At 37.1% G+C, this 21,117-nt stretch overlaps 1 protein-coding gene across 1 annotated transcript in view; it reads right to left on the bottom strand.

Annotated features, from left to right (window-relative positions):
• Positions 1 to 21,117, bottom strand: part of PLCH1 (phospholipase C eta 1) — a gene marked incomplete at its 3' end in the record, with an annotated part of 129,471 nt that overhangs the window by 6,114 nt on the left and 102,240 nt on the right. Inside the window, exons 16-21 of the mRNA XM_081329596.1 lie at positions 16,492 to 16,671; positions 11,227 to 11,334; positions 10,512 to 10,636; positions 8,231 to 8,315; positions 3,709 to 3,855; positions 1,394 to 1,473 (exon numbers count right to left, since the gene is read on the bottom strand). Coding sequence (XP_081185722.1) covers positions 1,394 to 1,473; positions 3,709 to 3,855; positions 8,231 to 8,315; positions 10,512 to 10,636; positions 11,227 to 11,334; positions 16,492 to 16,671 — 725 coding nt within the window. The remainder of the gene's footprint in view (positions 1 to 1,393; positions 1,474 to 3,708; positions 3,856 to 8,230; positions 8,316 to 10,511; positions 10,637 to 11,226; positions 11,335 to 16,491; positions 16,672 to 21,117) is intronic.

Genomic DNA, 21,117 nt, shown 5'->3' with positions numbered 1-21,117 from the left:
ATATTTAGACATTAAAATGATGAAGCTAAATGGAAAAAGTTTATTATTCCCAAATCATAAGTTGAATTCAGATACAATTGTAACCCTTACTGAACCACAGTTAGGATCAGCTGAATCCATTTAATAAATAATAAACCAAAAGATTCAATCTTCTTGTGGCTGCACCAAAGAAAATGTGACATACAATCCTGAAGTTCACTGTGATTTACAGCCTAAGTAAATCTGAGTCTGAATTTACCTAGCTGTCATCATTAACAATAAATCAGAGTTCAGAATTATAGCTGAATATAGTCACAGAGACGTCCTCGGACAAGCGCTGGCTCTTCGGCTTTGAAACGGAGATGAGCACCGGCCCCTAGAGTCGGAAACGACTAGCACACATGTGTAGGGGGAACCTTTACCTTTACTTATAGTCAGCAAAGAGAGTCAATAATTTATACTGTCTTTCATAAATGCAACTGCTTGCAACTGCTTTGCAATGATAGCAACTCAAGTACCTTAAATATTGTTGCTGGGGACACAGAAAATATCAAAGTCATTTCAATTCCTTATTTGCAAACTAATGCCCTCAACTGGCCAGTGTTTTAGATTGGGGAGTTTTTTGTAGCTCACTTAGAAATGCCAAAAATTGAACAGAGGACTATCTGCATGACATGAGATGAGCCTGTCTATTGTGCTATGGCCCCTAAGCAACTAAAATATTCTTTCTTAACAGAAAATAAGAAAAAGCAGTTTGCAAAAAATAAATTATTTGCCATTTTAAAACTTAAACTAAGTTTTAAAATTTTCCAAATTCATAAACATAAGAGGAAGCAACAGCTTTGCTTTAAAATTGATTCAAACTAAGCACAAAGCAATTATCTTGAAAAGAAACAAATACCAACGAAGAAGTATTTTTGCAGTTCAATTAGAAATGTGTGCTAAATCACCCCAATGAGGCTGCCCCTAATTTTGCATATTAATCCCAAAATGGGGCAGGGATCAGTTTAACTTTTTAAATAAAGACATGGATGTGATAAGAAAAAGTAGGTAGGTAGGAAAGAAATGTTCTTATAAATATTTGGCCACAGTAATTTGCCCAGCAGCAAAATAATAAATTATTTCATATCTAAGGTAAGCTAGCATCTATTAAAATGCAAATAATGTCACTTTACTTCCATTATAAGCATAAATCACAATTCATGGCTTTGAAACTTAAGTCTGATGCCCTCCAGAAATATTGGGAGTGCCAGTATGTCTGGAGATACGGCACTGGTGAATTGTATCTTAAGTATAAGAAACTCAGTCAAGATTTGAACATGCTTCAGACATTTGCACTTGAAAACCAGAAGGCTGAAGAATGCTAATGTAAATCTTAACTGTTCAGTGTGTAGAATGAATACTTATCTCTTACCTTTCCATAAATTTCATTGATGGTTATATGAACAAAAATTGACGCTTCAGTCAGCCCTTCTAAGTAAACATGACGATAACCTGGTGAACGTGAACATCATCAACAACATTAAACGTTATGTTTCATAATTAAAATTCTATCCTGCAATTGTCAACGCTGCTAAAATTGGATGTTCTTGCTTTGACAACAGATGGAAATGTAGCCATCTTTTCTCTATTGCTTTTAAAGTTCATTGATGCTGGGGGATGTGGAGAGTCCAGCTAGTCATAACAATAACAACTCAGCCATGGGAACCCAAGGTTATTAAGTCCAGAGTTGATAGAAATTTGGCAGACAGGAGAGATGGGGAGAAAGCCTGCGCTTCAAGTTAATTGGGGAATGTGATTTATGACTATTATTTGGAGGAGGGACATGGGCTTTGCTGCTTTGTGCCAGGGGAGGGGAATTCAGTTTTTGGCTTCAACTATGTAGTGCCAATACTTTGTTTCTCAAATAAAAGATTCTTTAAGGAAAACAATGCCTCAAAGTTCTTTTGAAGAGATTCATCTGTCAGAACCATGACAGCAATGTTATATGTGGAATAGTTCACATGAGATGCCAGACTAGATTACAAGGTTGGGTACACATTCTGCTGGAGAGAAAATGAGCTCCCACATGAGTCCGAAAGATTGGAAGACAAAATCTCTGGTCCCGATGACCGATCCAGATTGGATCCTGCAACATTATCCTGGGGACGTATATTTGCCTTCATTCATGAAGGGTTGGGTAGTTTTGGGTTCAGGGGTGTTATGGGAGCTCAGTCGCTATCTTTGCATATGGAATAAAGCTAGTGCATCAAATGAAATCATAATATGATTTCTTGGTTTCAGCATCACGTTATATGACCAGAGCATATTTTATATGTAGCATGGTATAGGAATCCAGCTATGACAAACTAATAAAGGACAAAAAGGATGATTAGATGATTGAAACAAATGAACTAAGAAAAACTTCAGACTCAACCTGCATGTGTGAGGAGTGTGAAAGTGGTTTTTTTTTAACAAACTACTATACATATGGAAAAGTATCCTTTAAAGTAGGTTAGCAATCAGGAGTTTCAGCCATTTTTTAATTCTGATTAGCTCAATCTGGATTAATGAGACTAAATTCTCCAAATCCAAATACAGCACAGAACTACTTGTTCTATACTTGTTCATTTTCAACTTGTTGCAGAAAATGGAAGGATGAATGTTTTAAAACCTGCAATTTGATGAAGATTATTTCTGTAAAGTGGTATCTGCTATCTTCTAAATGTTACTCTACAACCCCCAGGAACACCAGACAGCATCTCTAATAGTGCAAGGCAAGGGCATAAATGCAAAATATAGAGGTTAAGCTTAAATATTTATTTTATTTGTTAAGAGTTATACCCCACCTTTTGTATGGGAGCACAAGGCCGCAAACATGGAGTTTTTTCTTATTTTTCCTTCACAACAAACCTGCAAGGTAGATTGACTGGAGAATGATAGCCCAAAATCATCTAATGAGCTTCAGTGTCTAGTTTGGTGCCTAATCAGTACACCACAATAGTCTGAACTAAACTGTATAACTAGAAATAGGAATTCTAGTTGGAAAGATTTCTGTGCTGATTTTACAAATCAGAAGAGAAAGAACAATTAAGATTATTTTTATTAATACTGTGCAACATTTATCCAATGAGTGGACTTGACTAATAAATATTATCAATAGATATGCAATTTTTTTTAATTTTCATTTATATCCTGCCCTTCTCCGAAGACTCAGGGCGGCTTACAAGCTTAGCAGTAGCCTTCATTCTATGTATATGCCTGCTTATTAGGGCTTTTCACACACATCCCAAGCGGCATTATTACAAAGTCAGCTTAATTGCCCCCAACAATCTGGGTCCTCATTTTACCTACCTTGGAAGGATGAAAGGCTGAGTCAACCTTGAGCCTGGTGGGATGCGAACCTGCACTAATTGCAGGCAGCTGGTGTTACTTAAGGAGGCATTAGCCCACTGCTCCACCAAGGCTCTTAATCCCAATCTTAAGTGGCTGTAAAATACTGCACTATATCAGTGAAAACTATCTTCACACCAATCAACACACAACCTCTGTCCTTCTTAGGTTTAGTTTTCCATCTCAGGAAGGGTAGTGATTTTTTTTTGTTTGCTCTACGTAACTTTTTTCCTATCAAGTCCTTAAGAGAGATGAGGAACACAACTGGAGTTTCCCAGACCCCAGACTGTGAAAAGATATTTGTTTCACCTGCTAGTGAAGCAGCTAAAGAAAATAGAGAAAAGCCAACAGACTTACCAGGCATCAAGCTGCTAAAAGCCACAGTTCTTTGCCCCACAAAATCTCGGCCAATGGGGTCATGATCCCAGACTAGAAATCGAACCATTGCTATTTCAGGCATGTGGATAGTGAAAATCAGGGTTTCTTCCCAAACAGGGTTGAATCCTATGAGGAGCAAAATATATAGTAGCAAATAGCCCGGTACCATTAATAAGAAAGAATATGTATTATTTCTGATTTACAGATCAATTTACAAATGATCTACATGCCAAATTGAAGAGGAAAATTATTTAATGAAGAACTGGTTGTGTACAAATAGATAAAACCTTATGACATACAATAAAAATATTCCTGCTTTGGGTTATTTTAATTCAAATCACTTGTAAATGCATTTATATAGAAGCAAGCTTATTTTATTTTAAATTAATTTATATATAATTGTATATCATAATTTCATATTAACATTTATAAAATCTTAAACACGGTCCTTGGCTATGTATATAACCTAAAACATTCATGCTTTGTTTCCAATACCAAAAAGGAATGGCAAGCCAAATGCATTATCTCAGCATCTCCATTAACCCTACTGGCTGAATTTTGACTGACTAATCAACTGTTCCATCCATTTGCCTAATAGCATCCAAGCTCCCACATTATTGTTAGGTCTAAGCTACAACCTAATCCATCAAGATCAAAATATCTAGAACCTGAAACTTTCAAGTGAGAATCTCTGGAGCTCCCAATCCCAGAACACATGGCAAAGAAGAGGGAGCTAAGCTGGGAAATAAGGCCATTCCATACCCTAACTGAAATGCCATTTTTATCCAGTGTCTTTTCTCTGAGAACTGTCTCCTGCTTGGAGAACTAATATTTAAATACTCCCTCTTCCCTCCCAGAATTGGGTATGACAGGAATTGGGTTTGGCTGGTCTAGAGAAAAGAAGGACTAGCAGTATTCCAGTATTTCAGGAGCTGCCACAAAGAAGAGGGGTTCAAATTATTTTCCAAAGCACCAGAAGGCAAGACAAGAAACAATGAAGGGAAACTAATCAAGGAGAGAAGCAACTTGGACTTAAGGAGAAATTTCCTAACAGTGAGGAGGACAATTAACCAATGGAAAAACTTGCCTTCACAAGTTGTAGGTGCTTCATCACTGGAAGTTTTTAAGAAAAGACTGGGCAACCACCTATCTGAAATAGTATAGGTTCTTCTGCTTGAGAAGGGGGTTGGACTAGAAGACCTCCAAGGTCCCTTCCAGCTCTGTTTGAGATATTTTTTTCCATTATGTTCTAAACCTTCCATTTTAAAACAAGACTGGCCAACCTTTGGTAGACCTTAGCCCTCATTTACAGAACACAATGTGCTAAGAGATCATGACAACAAAATTGAGAAGCAAAATGGCCGAATTTTGTCAACACAGTTTTTGGTGAGAAACTTAAAAATAAGAGTAGGGATATAACAGCAAGGCTCTAGGGAATGAAATATCAATAACCTTTTGAAAAATAGTATTTTTCTTAGGGTTTCCAGATTGTAGATCATACTTCGGAACACTTTATTACCTAATCAAAATGTTACAGAATATGACTTCATTTTGTAGCTCTTATAACAAAAGGTAACAAAAGTTATATTCGTAATTCTTAAGGACAAAATGTTGTTTTAATACTTGTCCTTCCCTATAGAATATGCATTTCTTTTGCAATTGACTGTGATTTAGTCAGTTGCATTGATCTTATCTGTTCAAATTAGTCAGATTCTGTCTCAGTTACAGAATCCTTTCAAGGGCTCTCATTTTAAATATGAAGCAAGTTATGTTTATTTAAACATGAAAAACATTTCGGCTAAGCTTCTGAAGAAACTTCTTCATTATCATCATCATGTAGTCTTTATCTTATCTTATTTTAATATTACAATTTTAATGATAATTACATAAATGACTCTGGTTGATAGTAATTCCTCCCTCAATGATCTACATAAGGAACGTATTGTCATGGATGATATTCTACTGTTGATATGAGGAATAGGTTGGACCAATTAATATCCATGGTCTTCTTTGGTAGCATGATTAGCAGAGACTTACAGTTTAAGTCAGCAGTATGTGGATCGAGAACTACCAGAAGTACAGGCAGGATTTCGAAGAGGCAGAGGAACTAGAGATCAAATTGCCAACATACGCTGGATCATGGAGAAAGCTAGAGTTCCAGAAAAACATCTACTTTTGCTTCATTGACTATGCTAAAGCCTTTGATTGTGTGGATCATAACAAACTGTGGCAAGTCCTTAAAGAGATGGGTGTACCAGGCCATCTTATTTGTCTCTTGAGAAACCAATATGCGGGCCAAGAAGCAACAGTGAGAACTGGACACGGAACCACTGATTGGTTCAAAATTGGGAAAGGAGTCCTGCAAGGCTGTATACTGTCGCCCTGCCTATTTAACTTATATGCAGACCACATGATGAGAAAGGCAGGGCTAGATGAATCAAAAGTTGGAATTAATATTGCCGGAAGAAATATCAACAACCTAAGATATGCAGATGATACCACTCTAATGGCAGAAAGTGAAGAGGAACTAAAGAGCCTCTTGTTGCGAGTGAAGAAGGAGAGTGCAAAACTTGGGTTGAAACTAAACATTAAGAAAACCAAGATCATGGCATCCGGCCCTCTCAATTCCTGGCAAATAGATGGGGAAGAAATGGAGGTAGTGACAGATTTTATTTTCCTGGGCTCCAAGATCACTGCAGATGGGGACTGTAGCCAAGAAATTAAAAGACACTTGCTCCTCGGGAGGAAAGCCATGGCAAATCTAGACAGCACACTAAAAAGCAGAGACATCACCCTGTCAACAAAAGTGTGTATAGTCAAGGCTATGGTCTTCCCAGTTGCAATGTATGGCAGTGAAAGCTGGACCATAAAAAAGGCTGAGCGCCAAAGAATTGAAGCCTTTGAACTATGATGCTGGAGAAGACTCCTGCGAGTCCCTTGGACTGTAAGGCGATCAAACCGGTCAGTCCTAGAGGAGATCAACCCTGACTGCTCTTTAGAAGGCCAGATCCTGAAGCTAAAACTCAAATACTTTGGCCACCTAATAAGAAGGAAGGACTCACTGGAGAAGAGCCTCATGCTGGGAAAAATTGAGGGCAATAGAAGAAGGGGACGACAGAGAATGAGGTGGCTGGATGGAGTCACTGGAGCAGTAGGCGTGAGCTTAAATGGACTCTAGAAGATGGTAGAGGACAGGAAGGCCTGGAGGAACGTTGTACATAGGGTCGCGATGGGTTGGACATGACTTTGCAACTAACAACAACCACAACAACAGTTTAATCACTTTTATAAAGGGCTTTTTGGAATCTCAACCAAATACCACATTTTATTGTTCAGTATTAGTCAACAGACACATACAACAGACACATAGAATAGTATAATGCTGCTTTAATGAAGATGATAAACCAAAATATATCCAAAGCTTTAACTGAAAAATAAGAAAAATAAAGAAGCTTCCTGATCTAAACCAAACCACTTAATCAGAACGTTTGGCTATAATATGAAATTCTAATTAATTTTAGGCTACTATATAAGCATAAACGAGCTCGTGGTTTTATGACACCAGGCTAGAAAACTGGGGTTCTGAATCTACCTTAGGCACAAGCCAGCTGGATGACTTTGGACCAGTAATTCTCTTTCAGCCTTAGGAAGAAGACAACAGCAAACCACTTGTAAACATTTTGCTAAGAAAACTGACAAGGACTAGGGACTAGTTCAGGTAGTTACCATGACTTAAAGGTACCCCTCCTCCTAAGGGCAGAAAACAATAGTAGTTTTTGCATTCAAATTACTATCATTTATTTCATTTCTGCCAACAATATATTGGGCCTACTAACTTTAATATTACTTTATAAAATTCATGTATTTAAAGGCAACATATAACCTGGGAACTCAAAGCTTCTCTGTAGGGATTCCCTCCATTACTGGGTAATTAGCATTATTGAAATCTCAACTAGTGGCCTACAGATTTATCTCATGACCACAGAGGCCACATGTTGTATATGGTTACATAAATGTAGGAAAAGATGAGGCAGAGTGTGGGGGTGGAATCAAAAGAGGAATCAGCCTGGAGTCATTATGTTCCTACAAGTCCAGCTCCCCTTGAATCCCTTAATTTTTAAATAGAGCCAATTTAGTGCTGATAGTTAGTTGCTTAGATTCTTGTGTATAGGCATGCAATAAATCAGCTTAACTAGAACCAAAGGTGTGGTCCTGATTCTTTGCACCTGACAATAAGCACATCATTTAGGAAACTAATGAAATCATTTTGAATTGGGTATTCTGCCCCAAAATACATCTCTATATTTTTAGCTTCGTAATGCTTGGCAACAAGATATTAACTGGCTTGTATAATTTTGAGTTTTTAATCACGCTCTTAGTCAAACTGGAAAAAAGCAAAAATGTATTAGCAGCCACAAATTCAAATTTGTAAATTATTTTCTATATCTTTAGCCACATGCTAACATACTCTTGCTGAAAATCTACAAGGTGTATCTCTTACCATTATCATCTACAACTCTGGTCTGGTCTTTGCAACAATCAGCTGGTAACCCAATAATTTCAACTTCAACAAATGGATCGATTATCTGCTTGAGACATTTTTAGAAACACAAAAGCTGCTTGAGACATGTTCATAAATATCTAAAGTACACATCCCATCTTTCTTATTTTGTAACTATGCATTTTAAGGAGGGGGTAAACTATTGCATTAGATTACAGTGATATTATATCACAGCTTAGACATTCACAGTAAATGTTGAATTTGAATTTAGATGATGAAATGAGAACCATCTGCTGGAATTTTGCTAACTAGATGTCTTGAGGCAAACATGGATTTTATTCATACAGAATATAAATTCAGAAAGTTGAGAAAGCTGTAGTCATCGTTTTGAGTATGTGGCGTACTTTAGGTGTGGGAGACCTACACCCACTTAGATGTTGGCAAAATAAAATCAGCTTTAGTCAACATGATTAAAATCAATGATGATGGGACTTGTAGTTAGAGTCTCTTGCCCCTGCTTTAGATTTCTTGTATGAGAACCTAAAAACTTGACATTAGATTTATTGAACAAAAATAATACCTTGACAAGTTGCAAAGCAACTGCCAAGCTGAAATAGTCCATATTAGATTTAGTACAAGGGATTTATTTGTAGATACAAATATACATATATTGGGTTATTATCATGACATACTAAATGACTGGAAAAAAGTATTAATAAATATACAAACATGGAACAATTAAAGAATCATTGTCAATTGAACCAACAAATTAACGAAAGCTTTTTCATTTCAGTCCAGCAGTGTTTCCAATAATTGTCTGTTGGATCATAACCTTTGCTTTAAAAAAAAAACCTCTCCCACAAAAATTAGTTGTAATTTTTTTTATTATCTAGCAATGAACTTTTATAACCATTTTTAAAATGTTTACCTAAATGCTATATAGGCCTCACTTCTATTTCTGAATAGAGGATTGTTTATTAATTAATTTCCATTTCTTCAGGTTATTATTATTTAAATCAGCAAGAAGAATGACAATAAGCAAAGTTACAAACCGAAGAACAGCTAAAAAGCAAAATAATGTTCAATAATTCTATAGAGGAATAATGTAGCTTGTACTTATACCAAGTAATTTCCCTTTGCATTCAGAAAATTATTCAACCATAAAAGTCACAAATTAATCTTGCACACCCCAAAGTTGTAATGTTTTTGTGTTATGTGTGCACCTAGATTATTAATATGAAATGCAGTGTATTTTAGAATTTTTTAGCAAGAATACATTAACAAGAAATTTATTTTAATTTAAGGAACAGCTTTAAATGACAAATTCAGATGTGCATCATTATTATTATTATTAATAATAACAACAATAACATCATCGTGTGCTAAGCACATTGGGTTATGTCAACTCTACAATGAACCTGGCTGCAGCCATTTTTTTCATTCTAGGTTGCCACAAGAAGGGGAGGGGGAAGATGGTATTCCTGATAGTGTAAACATGAGCAACTCTTGTGGGAACCAAGGTCATTCCCATGCCAAAGGAGAGGAGGAGGATCATTAAGTCAGAAAGCCCACCAAGCGTTCTATTGGGTAGTAGAATAGAGGGGTGGAAATTGTTATATTGTATTACCGTATTTTGTTTCTTGGAGGGAAAATTTAGATCTGGTTTCACTTTTGAACGTGTTGATATTATGTCTCCAATAAGCATGTTCTTTGAGGAACTTTCCTGCCTCAGTGTTCTGATTTATTTGGTTATATTGGTCGGAACCCTGAGAGTTACTAGCATACTCCACCAGTCTCAATCCACATCTATAGTCTCCACATCCTTTTATTTAAGGTTGATATTTTTTTGGGTCTTCCTAATATGTTTGGTGCCAAGTTTTCTTTGGCTTTCCTCTTTTTCTCCAATCCTCTGGTGGTGTCCAATTGATTGCAGTCTTTGCTGGACATTGCTCACTCATATGGAGCCCATGTCCAGCAAAGCACATCATTCTATTAAAATACATTAATTGACATGCTTATTTAATTATTAGTTTTACATATGCGATGAGCTTTATGAACTGATTGACTAATAATCAGTCTGTCTGTCTGTCTGTCTGTCTGTCTGTCTGTCTGTCTGTCTGTCTATCTATCTATCTATCTATCTATCTATCTATCTATCTATCTATCTATCTATCTATCTATCTATCTATCCTATGCAGATTAGAAACATACACATCCCTGTTCAGGTCATTAATGAATCTCTTCTATTGTAACTCTTAATTCTATCACCAATATATTTTACCTCTCCTCTGTCTCCTAACATGGAATCTGGAGGTTTTGGTAGTTGTTGGCCACTGATGATTTTGAGTATAAGCTGCTTTTTAGGGAGAGCAGGAAGAGGATCTCCAGAATAGGGATTAAAAGTGCCTATGGATAGAAAGAATGTGGAAATGTATAATCTTAAAATAAGAAATACAACTTGTTTTGTGTACATTTGAGAAAAAAAACTACACTGAAGATTAAAAGAAAGAATAAAGCTAACTTAGTATTAGAATTTAATCTGTAAACATTTATTCCTAGACAAACTGCTAAGCTTGTAAGCCGCCCTGAGTCTTTGGAGAAGGGCGGGATATAAATGGAATTAAAAAAAATAAAAATAAAAATAAATAAATACATTTGGGGTATTTAGATATTTTTGTTGTCAATCAAAACACAGCAAATACAAAATGGCAGCAAGTAAGCAAATACAGTTCATTAGACATGAAATAAAAACACAGATCCATATCAACAGCTGTATTAAATGTTTCATTTGTTTGTAAAAGCATAGCTAACTACATTTTTCATTTAACTCTCTCATTATTGAAATATGAATATTTCATTATATCTTGCCTCTGATTTCCAAACTAATCTGATGATACCGGCTTTCTCCAAACAAATGCCATATTTTAATATTAACCACTGTGTCTTTAATTAAAGGGTATGTAGGAAACACTAATGTATTCAGCACCTTGTATTACCTTTGCATAACTGTTGAGGTTTCAGGATGTATCCACAGTTGCCATTCAACCTGAACTTGGCTTGGTTTAACTGCATCACCCGCCCTTCAGACTGGTAATTTAATGCCACTGTGGAATAAGCAGATATTATTTATGGTTTACTGGCCACAAACATATGGTTATAAGGCTTATACTTATAGGATTAGATCCAAAAGTTCCTTAAAGCATGGTTAATTTCTTAGAATTAAACTATTTGAAAAAGTTCAGCATGCATTTTAGATCAAATCCAAGCAGTAAAATTATATATTATCTCCAGTAGTAGTTCCAGTGATGAGAAAAATAATGAAAAGATGAGAAAAATTAGCTTTCTCTCAGCTAATGCTTGTTACTTCCACCATGGGAGCAATAGAAATACCGGTACTTGAATGGATGGTCCTTTGGTCCAGGTCAGTGTGATTTTTTTCAGTGACACGCTTTTAATAAAAGGAAAAGATTTGTAGCTCAAGATTGAAAGGAGGGGTCCCTTGGTGCTCTCTGAACTTGGTTGTTTTCTTGCAGATGTGTCATTACTCATACTAGGTAACATTATCAGTGTAAGTGAAATAATTTTAGCCTGGATCCATTTCCTACCTATGCACTTTCTATTCCTTTTAAAGTCCCTTGAATCTAAACAAACAATGGACAAAGGACACAACAGAAGCTCAAAGAATATTAGTAATACTTGTATGGACAAGGAAGAGAAGTGGCCTGAATATTTCATACAGATATTAAGTAGCTGAATTAGTTATTAACAAATCAAGATACTGGGGCAAAGGGTACACAGCTTAAAGAAACATATATTTTCTGTTGCCCATTCTCCAGGAGTACATAGTTATACATATTGGGAAGACGTTTGTCTTTCTCATAGTAAAAATGTCATCCTTGGGTAAAAATGAAAGCAGAGCCACCTAATCCTTGACATGTTGTTGTTAGTTATTATTATTATTATTATTATTATTATTATTATTATTATTATTATTATTATTATTATTATTATTATTATTATTATTATTATTATTATTATTATTATTATTATTATTATTATTTAAATTTTTATACCGCCCTTCTCCCGAAAGACTCAGGGCGGTGAACAGGGCATATCTTAAAACTACAAAAATACAAAAGTTAAAAAAGAATTAAATTATTGCCCACAATAAAAACAATAAAATATATATATAAATATTAAAACCCTAAGTGATTCCCCATCAGGCCAGGCCAGCTTGTTCAAATAAATGGGTCTTTAACCCGCGCCGGAAGGAGCGGAGATCCGGTGCCATCCGGAGCTCAACCGGCAGCTGGTTCCACAAAGCCGGAGCGCCCACAGAGAAGGCCCTCCCCCTGGGGGCCACCAGCCGACATTCTCTGACTGGAGGCACCCTGAGGAGGCCCTCTCTGTGGGAACGCACGGGGCGGAGGGGAGTCGACGCCGGCAGCAGGTGGTCCCCGAGGTATTCGTGTCCGACCCATCGCGACCCTATGGACAATGTTCCTCCAGGCCTTCCTGTCCTCTACCATCTTCTGGAGTCCATCTAAGCTCATGCCTACTGCTTCAATGACTCCATCCAGCCACCTCATTCTCTGTCGTCCCCTTCTTCTATTGCCCTCAATCTTTCCCAGCATTAGGCTCTTCTCCAGTGAGTCCTTCCTTCTCATTAGGTGGCCAAAGTATTTGAGTTTTAGCTTCAGGATCTGGCCTTCTAAAGAGCAGTCAGGGTTGATCTCCTCTAGGACTGACCGGTTTGATCGCCTTGCAGTCCAAGGAACTCGCAGGAGTCTTCTCCAGCACCATAGTTCAAAGGCTTCAATTCTTTGGCGCTCAGCCTTTCTTATGGTCCAGCTTTCACTGCCATACATTGCAACTGGGAAGACCATAGCCTTGATTATACGCACTTTTGTTGACAGGGTGATGTCTCTGCTTTTTAGTGTGCTGTCTAGATTTGCCATGGCTTTCCTCCCAAGGAGCAAGCGTCTTTTAATTTCTTGGCTACAGTCCCCATCTGCAGTGATCTTGGAGCCCAGGAAAATAAAATCTGTCACTACCTCCATTTCTTCCCCATCTATTTGCCAAGAATTGAGAGGGCCAGATGCCATGATCTTAGTTTTCTTAATGTTTAGTTTCAACCCAAGTTTTGCACTCTCCTTCTTCACCCGCAACACGAGGCTCTTTAGTTCTTCTTCACTTTCTGCCATTAGAGTGGTATCATCTGCATATCTTAGGTTGTTGATGTTTCTTCCGGCAATCTTAATTCCAACTTTTGATTCATCTAGCCCTGCCTTTCTCATGATGTGCTCTGCATATAAGTTAAATAGGCAAGGCGACAGTATACAGCCTTGCCGGACTCCTTTCCCAATTTTGAACCAATCAGTGGTTCCGTGTCCAGTTCTCACTGTTGCTTCTTGGCCCGCATATAGACTTCTCAAGAGACAAATAAGATGGTCTGGTATGCCCATCTCTTTAAGGACTTGCCACAGTTTGTTATGATCCACACAATCAAAGGCTTTAGCATAGTCAATGAAGCAGAAGTAGATGTTTTTCTGGAACTCTCTAGCTTTCTCCATGATCCAGCGTGTGTTAGCAATTTGATCTCTAGTTCCTCTGCCTCTTCGAAATCCTGCCTGTACTTCTGGTAGTTCTCGATCCACATACTGCTGGAGTCTAGCTTGTAGAATTTTAAGCATAACTTTACTAGCATGAGAAATGAGTGCAATGGTGCGATAGTTTGAACATTCTTTGGCACTGCCTTTCTTTGGAATTGGAATGTAAACTGATCTTTTCCATTCCTGTGGCCACTGTTGAGTTTTCCAAATTTGCTGGCAAATTGAGTGTAGCACTTTTACTGCATTGTCTTTTAAGATTTTGAATAGCTCAGCTGGAATACTGTCACCTCCACTAGCTTTGTTGTTGCTCAGCTTTTCTAAGGTCCACTTCACTTCACATTCTAGGATGTCTGGCTCGAGGTCAGTGACCACCTCATTGTGATTATCTGGGACGTTAAGCTCATTCTTGTATAGTTCTTCTGTGTAATTTTGCCACCTCTTCTTAATCTCTTCTGCCTCTGTTAGGTCCCTGCCATTTTGGTCCTTTATCATGCCCATTTTTGCATGAAACGTTCCTTTCATCTCTCCAATTTTCTTGAAAAGATCTCTGGTCCTCCCTATTCTATTGTTTTCTTCTATTTCTTTGCACTGTTCATTTAAGAAGGCATTCTTATCTCTTCTAGCTATTCTCTGGAATTCTGCATTCAATTGGGCGTATCTATGTTTATCTCCCTTGCCTTTCGCTTCCCTCCTTTCCTCAGCTATTTGCAAAGCTTCCTCAGACAGCCATTTTGCTTTCTTGCATTTCTTTTTCTTTGGGATGGTTTTGGTTGCTACCTGTTGTACAATGTTGCGAACCTCTGTCCATAGTTCTTCAGGCACTCTGTCTATCAGATCTAATTCCTTAAATCTATTTGTCACCTCTACTGTATATTCAACAGGGATATGATTTAATTCATACCTGACTGGCCTAGCGCTTTTCCCGACTTTCTTTAATTTAAGCCTAAACTTTGCAACAAGAAGCTCATGGTCTGAGCCACAGTCAGCTCCTGGTCTTGTTTTTACTGACTGTATAGAGCTTCTCCATCTTTGGCTGCAGAGCATATAGTCAATCTGATTTCTGTGTTGACCGTCTGGTGATGTCCATGTGTAAAGCCGTCTCTTGGGTTGTTGGAAAAGAGTGTTTGCTATGACCATCGTATTCTCTTGACAAAATTCTATCAGCCTGTGCCCTGCTTCATTTTGTACTCCAAGGCCAAACTTGCCTGTTATTCCAGTTATCTTTTGGCTTCCTACTTTAGCATTCCAATCCCCCATGATGATAAGGACATCATTTCTGGGTGTTAGTTCTATAAGGTGCTGTAGGGCTTCATAGAACCGGTCAATTTCATCCTCTTCAGCACTGGTGGTTGGGGCATAGACTTGGACTACTGTGATATTGAATGGTTTGCCTTGGATTCGAACTGAGATCATTCTGTCATTTTGAGGATTGTATCCCAGTATTGATTTTCCTACTCTTTTATTGACTATGAAGGCTACTCCATTTCTTCTGAGGGATTCTTGCCCGCAGTAGTATACCTGATGGTCATCTGAATTAAATTCACCCATTCCTGTCCATTTTAGTTCGCTGATACCTAAGATGTCAATGTTTAGTCTTGTCATCTCTTGTTTGACCACGTCCAGCTTTCCTTGATTCATGGATCTTACATTCCAGGTTCCTATGGAGAAAAAATCTTTACAGCATTGGACTTTCCTTTCACCACCAGACATATCCACAGCTGAGCGTCCTTTCGGCTTTGGCCCAGTCGCTTCATTCTTTCTGGCGCTACTAGTACTAGCCCTCTGCTCTTCCCCAGTAGCATATTGGACGCCTTCCGACCTGAGGGGCTCATCTTCCAGCGTCATATCGTTTTGCCTTTTGGTACTGTCCATAGGGTTTTCATGGCAAAGATACTGGAGTGGGTTGCCATTTCCTTCTCCAGTGGATCACGTTTTGTCAGAACTCTCTGCTATGACCTGTCCGTCTTGGGTGGCCCTGCACGGCATAGCTCATAGCTTCATTGAATTACGCAAGCCCCTTCGCCACGACAAGGCAGTAATCCATGAAGGGGAATCCTTGACATATGTGCATATGTTTAGTAATGTCAAATTGTCAGAGATCATCCAAACAGTTGAAGATAATAAACATATGGTAGTCGGCGGCCTCCAGCCTTCTTCATCTTGGCACTTTCCAGAACTTCCAGATAGGACTGAATTCCTTTCACCAAACTGATTGACCATTCTTGGAGTTGTAGCTCAAATGTAATGGAGGATATCAGGATAGACAAGTCTGACTTGAACAATGATGGGCATCAGGCAATCTGTTCCCCTTTACTGTCTGCAACTAGAGACAGAAGACATACTAACATTTCATCAAAGAACTTCCCATTGTTGATTCAGCCCACTGCAGAAGTTCTGAAGTGCATTGGTTCTAATGAGACAGCTGATCAGTAAGAGATTTGATGCTCTGTTAATCCACAACTACTAATTCTTTTTATGGAGCAAAGGAAGCAATCTTCTAAATGCATCTTTGTAAGGCATCTTTTGTACTATGTGAGCTACCCATATATGGAATGAATGTACTATAGATAGATAATTAACAGGTGCATGTCCATGGGTTAAACAAAAGATTGGGCACCTATATAACTGACAATACCATGCATCACTCACCAAGCTGGCAGCCAACATTCCAATATGGTACAGGATTAAAGTTGCTAGAGTCAATCCGATAGGCAGATGGGTAGATTCTGGTGAGCTGCTGCTGGTTATAAAGGATGAACCGCTCTGCTTTCTGCTGGATCACCTGATGAGCTCTTGTCTCACTGAAGGATAATACATTCCCCACTGATCCTGCATGTTAAAATAATTAACAGGAAAAGGCAGAGACAGGACAGCTTTAGTTTGCATTTAGTAGGGCTTTAAAAGAAAAGTCATTGTTACACTGAAATACAAACATGCTAAATAAGTCTCTCTCTTTTTCTGGTTCAGAATAGAAAAATGTAAAATGATCTTTAAAATTTAACACTGCACTAAATTGTCACCAAGGAAATGAAAATAGGTTTTTAAACACTGAAAAAAATAATAAAGTCTAATTAGCAACTTGATATGCATAGGTATCATTAAAAAGGGCCAATGTAATTTTAGATTGTACCAATAATGTTGAGATCATGGAAAGTAATAATTTCTCTATGCTGAACTAGGCAGACCACATCTGGACTACTGTGTCCAGTTCTGGTCGCCACAATACATAAAGAACCTTGAGGAACCTTGAGTTCAGATAACTGCATCAAAAATGGCAAGAGGCTTGGAGGTGAAATTCTATGAAGAGTGGTTAAAAGAACTTGGTAGGTTTAGTTTAAATAAGAGAAAGATAAGGGGCAATGTAATAGTTTTTCAGCACATGAAGGGATAAACACAGGAAAGGGGGAGAAAGAAGATTTTACGGTGAGAGTCCAAAACTAACTGATTAAGAATTTCCTGGTTGTGAAAGCTATTAAGTGATGGAAGAGTTTGCCTCCTTGAGTCATGGATTTATCTGAGGGTTTTGAAGGAAAAAATAAGACAGCCATTAGTCCAGAATGGTACGAAGATTACTGCATTGGGAAGGGGGGGTAGATAGAAGACCTCCAAGACCCCTTCCAACCATATGATTCTATACAAATCCCTCTCCTAGCAACATATTGTGTAATGTTAAATACTAGATGTGCCTTTTTGCCCCTGGTAGTAAAGATTCTCAAGTTGAGGAAAGGCTTCCTACAAATATAAGATTGGGCTGTACATCCACAAGGCTATGCATTGTGTGTAGATTTATTATTTATTTATTTATTTATTTATTTATTTATTTATTTATTTATTTATTTATTTTATTTTAATTCCATTTATATCTCGCCCTTCTCCGAAGACTCAGGGCGGCTTACAAGCTTAGCAGTAGCCTTCATTCTATGTATATGCCTGCTTATCACACACCCCAAGCGGCATTATTACAAATTCAGCTAAATTGCCCCCAACAATCTGGGTCATTTTAGATCTTCTTTTGTACAGTATTTTATATTTTATACTTCTTGTTATCTGTTGCTTAGGACCATATGTTCAACTCACAATGGCTTTGGGATTATTTATTTATTTATTTATTTATTTATTTATTTATTTATTTATTTATTTATTTATTTATTTATTTATTTATTAAATTTATAACCTGCCTATCTTACTATCCAAAGCAGCCCTGGAAGGAAAAGTCCTTTATGATATCACCTCCTTGTGAATATGATGGTAACATGATGCCATACAGCTATTAAGATTGACTACTCAGTGCCACCATTTAGGGCAAATGAATGTAGTGCACTGTTTGCCTTCTCTAAACAACAGAGGAAATTGAATGCTTCAATCTATCTATCAAGGCAACAAACAATACTTCCTATTTCAGTATTCCATGCTGATCTGCCAGGACTGTTGTAAGGCTGTTCCCAATAGCAACAAAGCTACAAAATAAATTAGGTTTCATATACATAAATATTTATGCGGATCAAACCATGACATAATTACTACTTTTTCCCTTAATTTTTTGAATACTAATCAGTTTATCAAAATGAAGAATTTCAGTGAATTTCAGATGAGCAGTTATTCTTCTCACAGCATTAATTTAAAAGAGCTTCCTGGCTTTCAATACAAGACTGTGAAGAATATTCAAAAGGTACATAATCAAACCGCTCAAGAACAATTCAGTAAGACAGGTGGTTTTAATCCCAAAGGTATGGGGTGTGTACTTTAAAAAGCTTCATAATTTAAATCAAGGTAAACTAATTTTTCACACCACAGATGGCCTGTGGCTCTCTTGAATGGTTTAATAATGTAGATTGGCTGAAATTAAGTCAGAGGGGAAATTAAAGTAATGAAACCTTATGTCTATACATTTGAGATTGTACTAAATATTACAAGCAGAATTTAGCTTTTGCAATCATAAGTAATTGACATTTGGGCCAACAGAGATAGGTAGGCATGGTTTACTTTAAAAATTCTCACAGAAATTGGAATGTAATCAGAATCCAATATATCTTTGAGGGAAATGAAAACCCTGAATGCTGACTTTCTTTTTCTTTTTTTTTAGTGATGCCCAAATTTGACAGTTTTGTCATGCTTGGGCAGCAATTGCAGAAGACACACTTGCCTCATGACAAAATAAGAAGTGTCATTACAAGATTCCTCCCCCAACTCTCTTCCACAAAATAGGCTGCTAGCACTTTTTCATTTGCTCTAATAGTGCTTATAGAGTTCAATATGATTTCACCTCAGTTGTCATCTGATATCCCAGCAGGCCTAAATCCGGATCACAAATTCTTTGCAGAAGATTGCTAAAGTATAATTCCTTATGTATATTATTCATTTTATATGGAGATAGATATTCTGATTTTAAAAAGCTACCCAAAACAGTCTCTTGGATGGGCTGCTGAGTGGAAAGATCAGATATCAGTATCTATACATGCTGACACCTATGCAGTGACATTGCTTATCAAATATTTATTCCAGAGAAAAGCTGAGCTGCAGAACTGGGTAGAAACCTGGAGGGATTGCAAGTGAGATAAAACTTTACAGTAAAGTCAAAGAAAAACAAGTAGGAGGATGCCAGAGACATGCTGGAAGGAAAACAAAGAATTGTGAAACAAACACTGTAAACAGTTCTCAGAGATGAGTTACCAATAGACAAGAATCAATGTGTAAACTGAGTCATAGGTAGTTTTGTCACAAGCAATAGATGCCAGCATATAAATCCACCTACTTAATCCTCTTTTTAAAAGCCATCTTGCCTTAAAGTTTTATGCACTTCAGTGGCATCTTATTTTGTTTTCTACCTCTGCCATGCCAACCCTGGGATTATAACTTCTATTACTGTTATATCAGAAGGATATAGAACTTGTAGAAAACTAGAATGTTTTCTAAAATTGTCTACTATTTATCAAATTTATAGGCCTGCTTTTTAAATCAAACTTAATGCATGAGAAATGATAGTCGCTGATGAACAAAAAATTATGTTGGGGTGTACAAAATCAGCTCTAATATATCCAAACTATAATATAAATGATAATCTGTTTGCCCCATTTACTATTCTGCCATCTCCAGTCACAATTTCTTAGACATTCTTATTAATTAAGAGACATTTCTTGATACACTGTCCTCAGAATGCCTTGCATTAAAATTCCCATAGGGCAGACCTGCTAGGGTATATGGGAATTAAAGTGTAACATATTTGAAACTAATTTAACTGATTGCAGAAGTCACAAATATTCTCATTAGTGATCCAAATTCTGCTTATACCTGTTGCAGATTAAAGCATTATAATGTAGCTTCTATGTCAACTTTGGCCAATACAGGCACCTCCAATTGCTTCACAATGAGCAAAAAAAATTAAATTAAAGTTCAAAATATTCTTTTGTTTCATTTTCTTCATGAATACTACATGATTTTTTTTTAAAAAAAGATTCCAACATTAGTTAGCCATTGCTCTGGGAAGTCTCATAAACTGAGCATATCTTCTATTCCAGCCCAATAATCTTCATTCACATTTTGTAAATCTCTTTTTTTCCCCAACCTCCTATCTAGCCTACAACCCTGATCTCTGGAGGAATCCTTTCCATGTATTAATAAGGTCCAGTTCTTTCAAGACCAAACATTATCAGCCAGATGTTATCACCTGAGGCAGGTATTATCTACAGGACTATAGTACGGTAATTACCGAAAATGCTTTTGGGACTTAATCCTTCAAGGAACAAACATGGGAAGCTTCTATTTATCTTCTGCTTGCATGAATGAAGATACTAATGTGATAGAATTGTTAAATGCCATTACATCACATCAAGAAATATTTCCACAGGTTTCCATATACAATAATAAGCATACATATCCATATACATACACACTTAAGGAGAGTGGTGGCTCAGGGGTTAGAATGTAGTATTGCAGGCTAACTCTGCCCACCACCAGGAGTTTGATCCTGATAGGCTCAATGTTGACTCAACCTTCCATCCTTCCAAGGTTGGTAAAATGATTGTTGCGGTCAATATGCTGATTCTCTAAGCCATTTAAAAAGCACTGTAAAGCACTGTAGAGCAGTATATACAGTGAGAGGAAAAAATTATTTGATCCCCTGCTGATTTTGTAAGTTTCCTCACTGACAAAGAAATGATCAGTCTATAATTGTAATGATAGGTGTATATTAACAGTGAGAGGCAGAATAACAACAAAAAATCCAGAAAAACACATTTCAAAAAAGTTATAAATTGATTTGCATTTTAATGAGTGAAA

This window comes from Vipera berus (assembly GCF_964194415.1).
Source record: "Vipera berus genome assembly, chromosome: 5".
In the NCBI taxonomy this organism is placed as follows: Eukaryota; Metazoa; Chordata; class Lepidosauria; order Squamata; family Viperidae; genus Vipera; species Vipera berus.
Note: the sequence above shows the minus strand (reverse complement) of the source record. Positions and strands in the feature narration are given on the sequence as shown.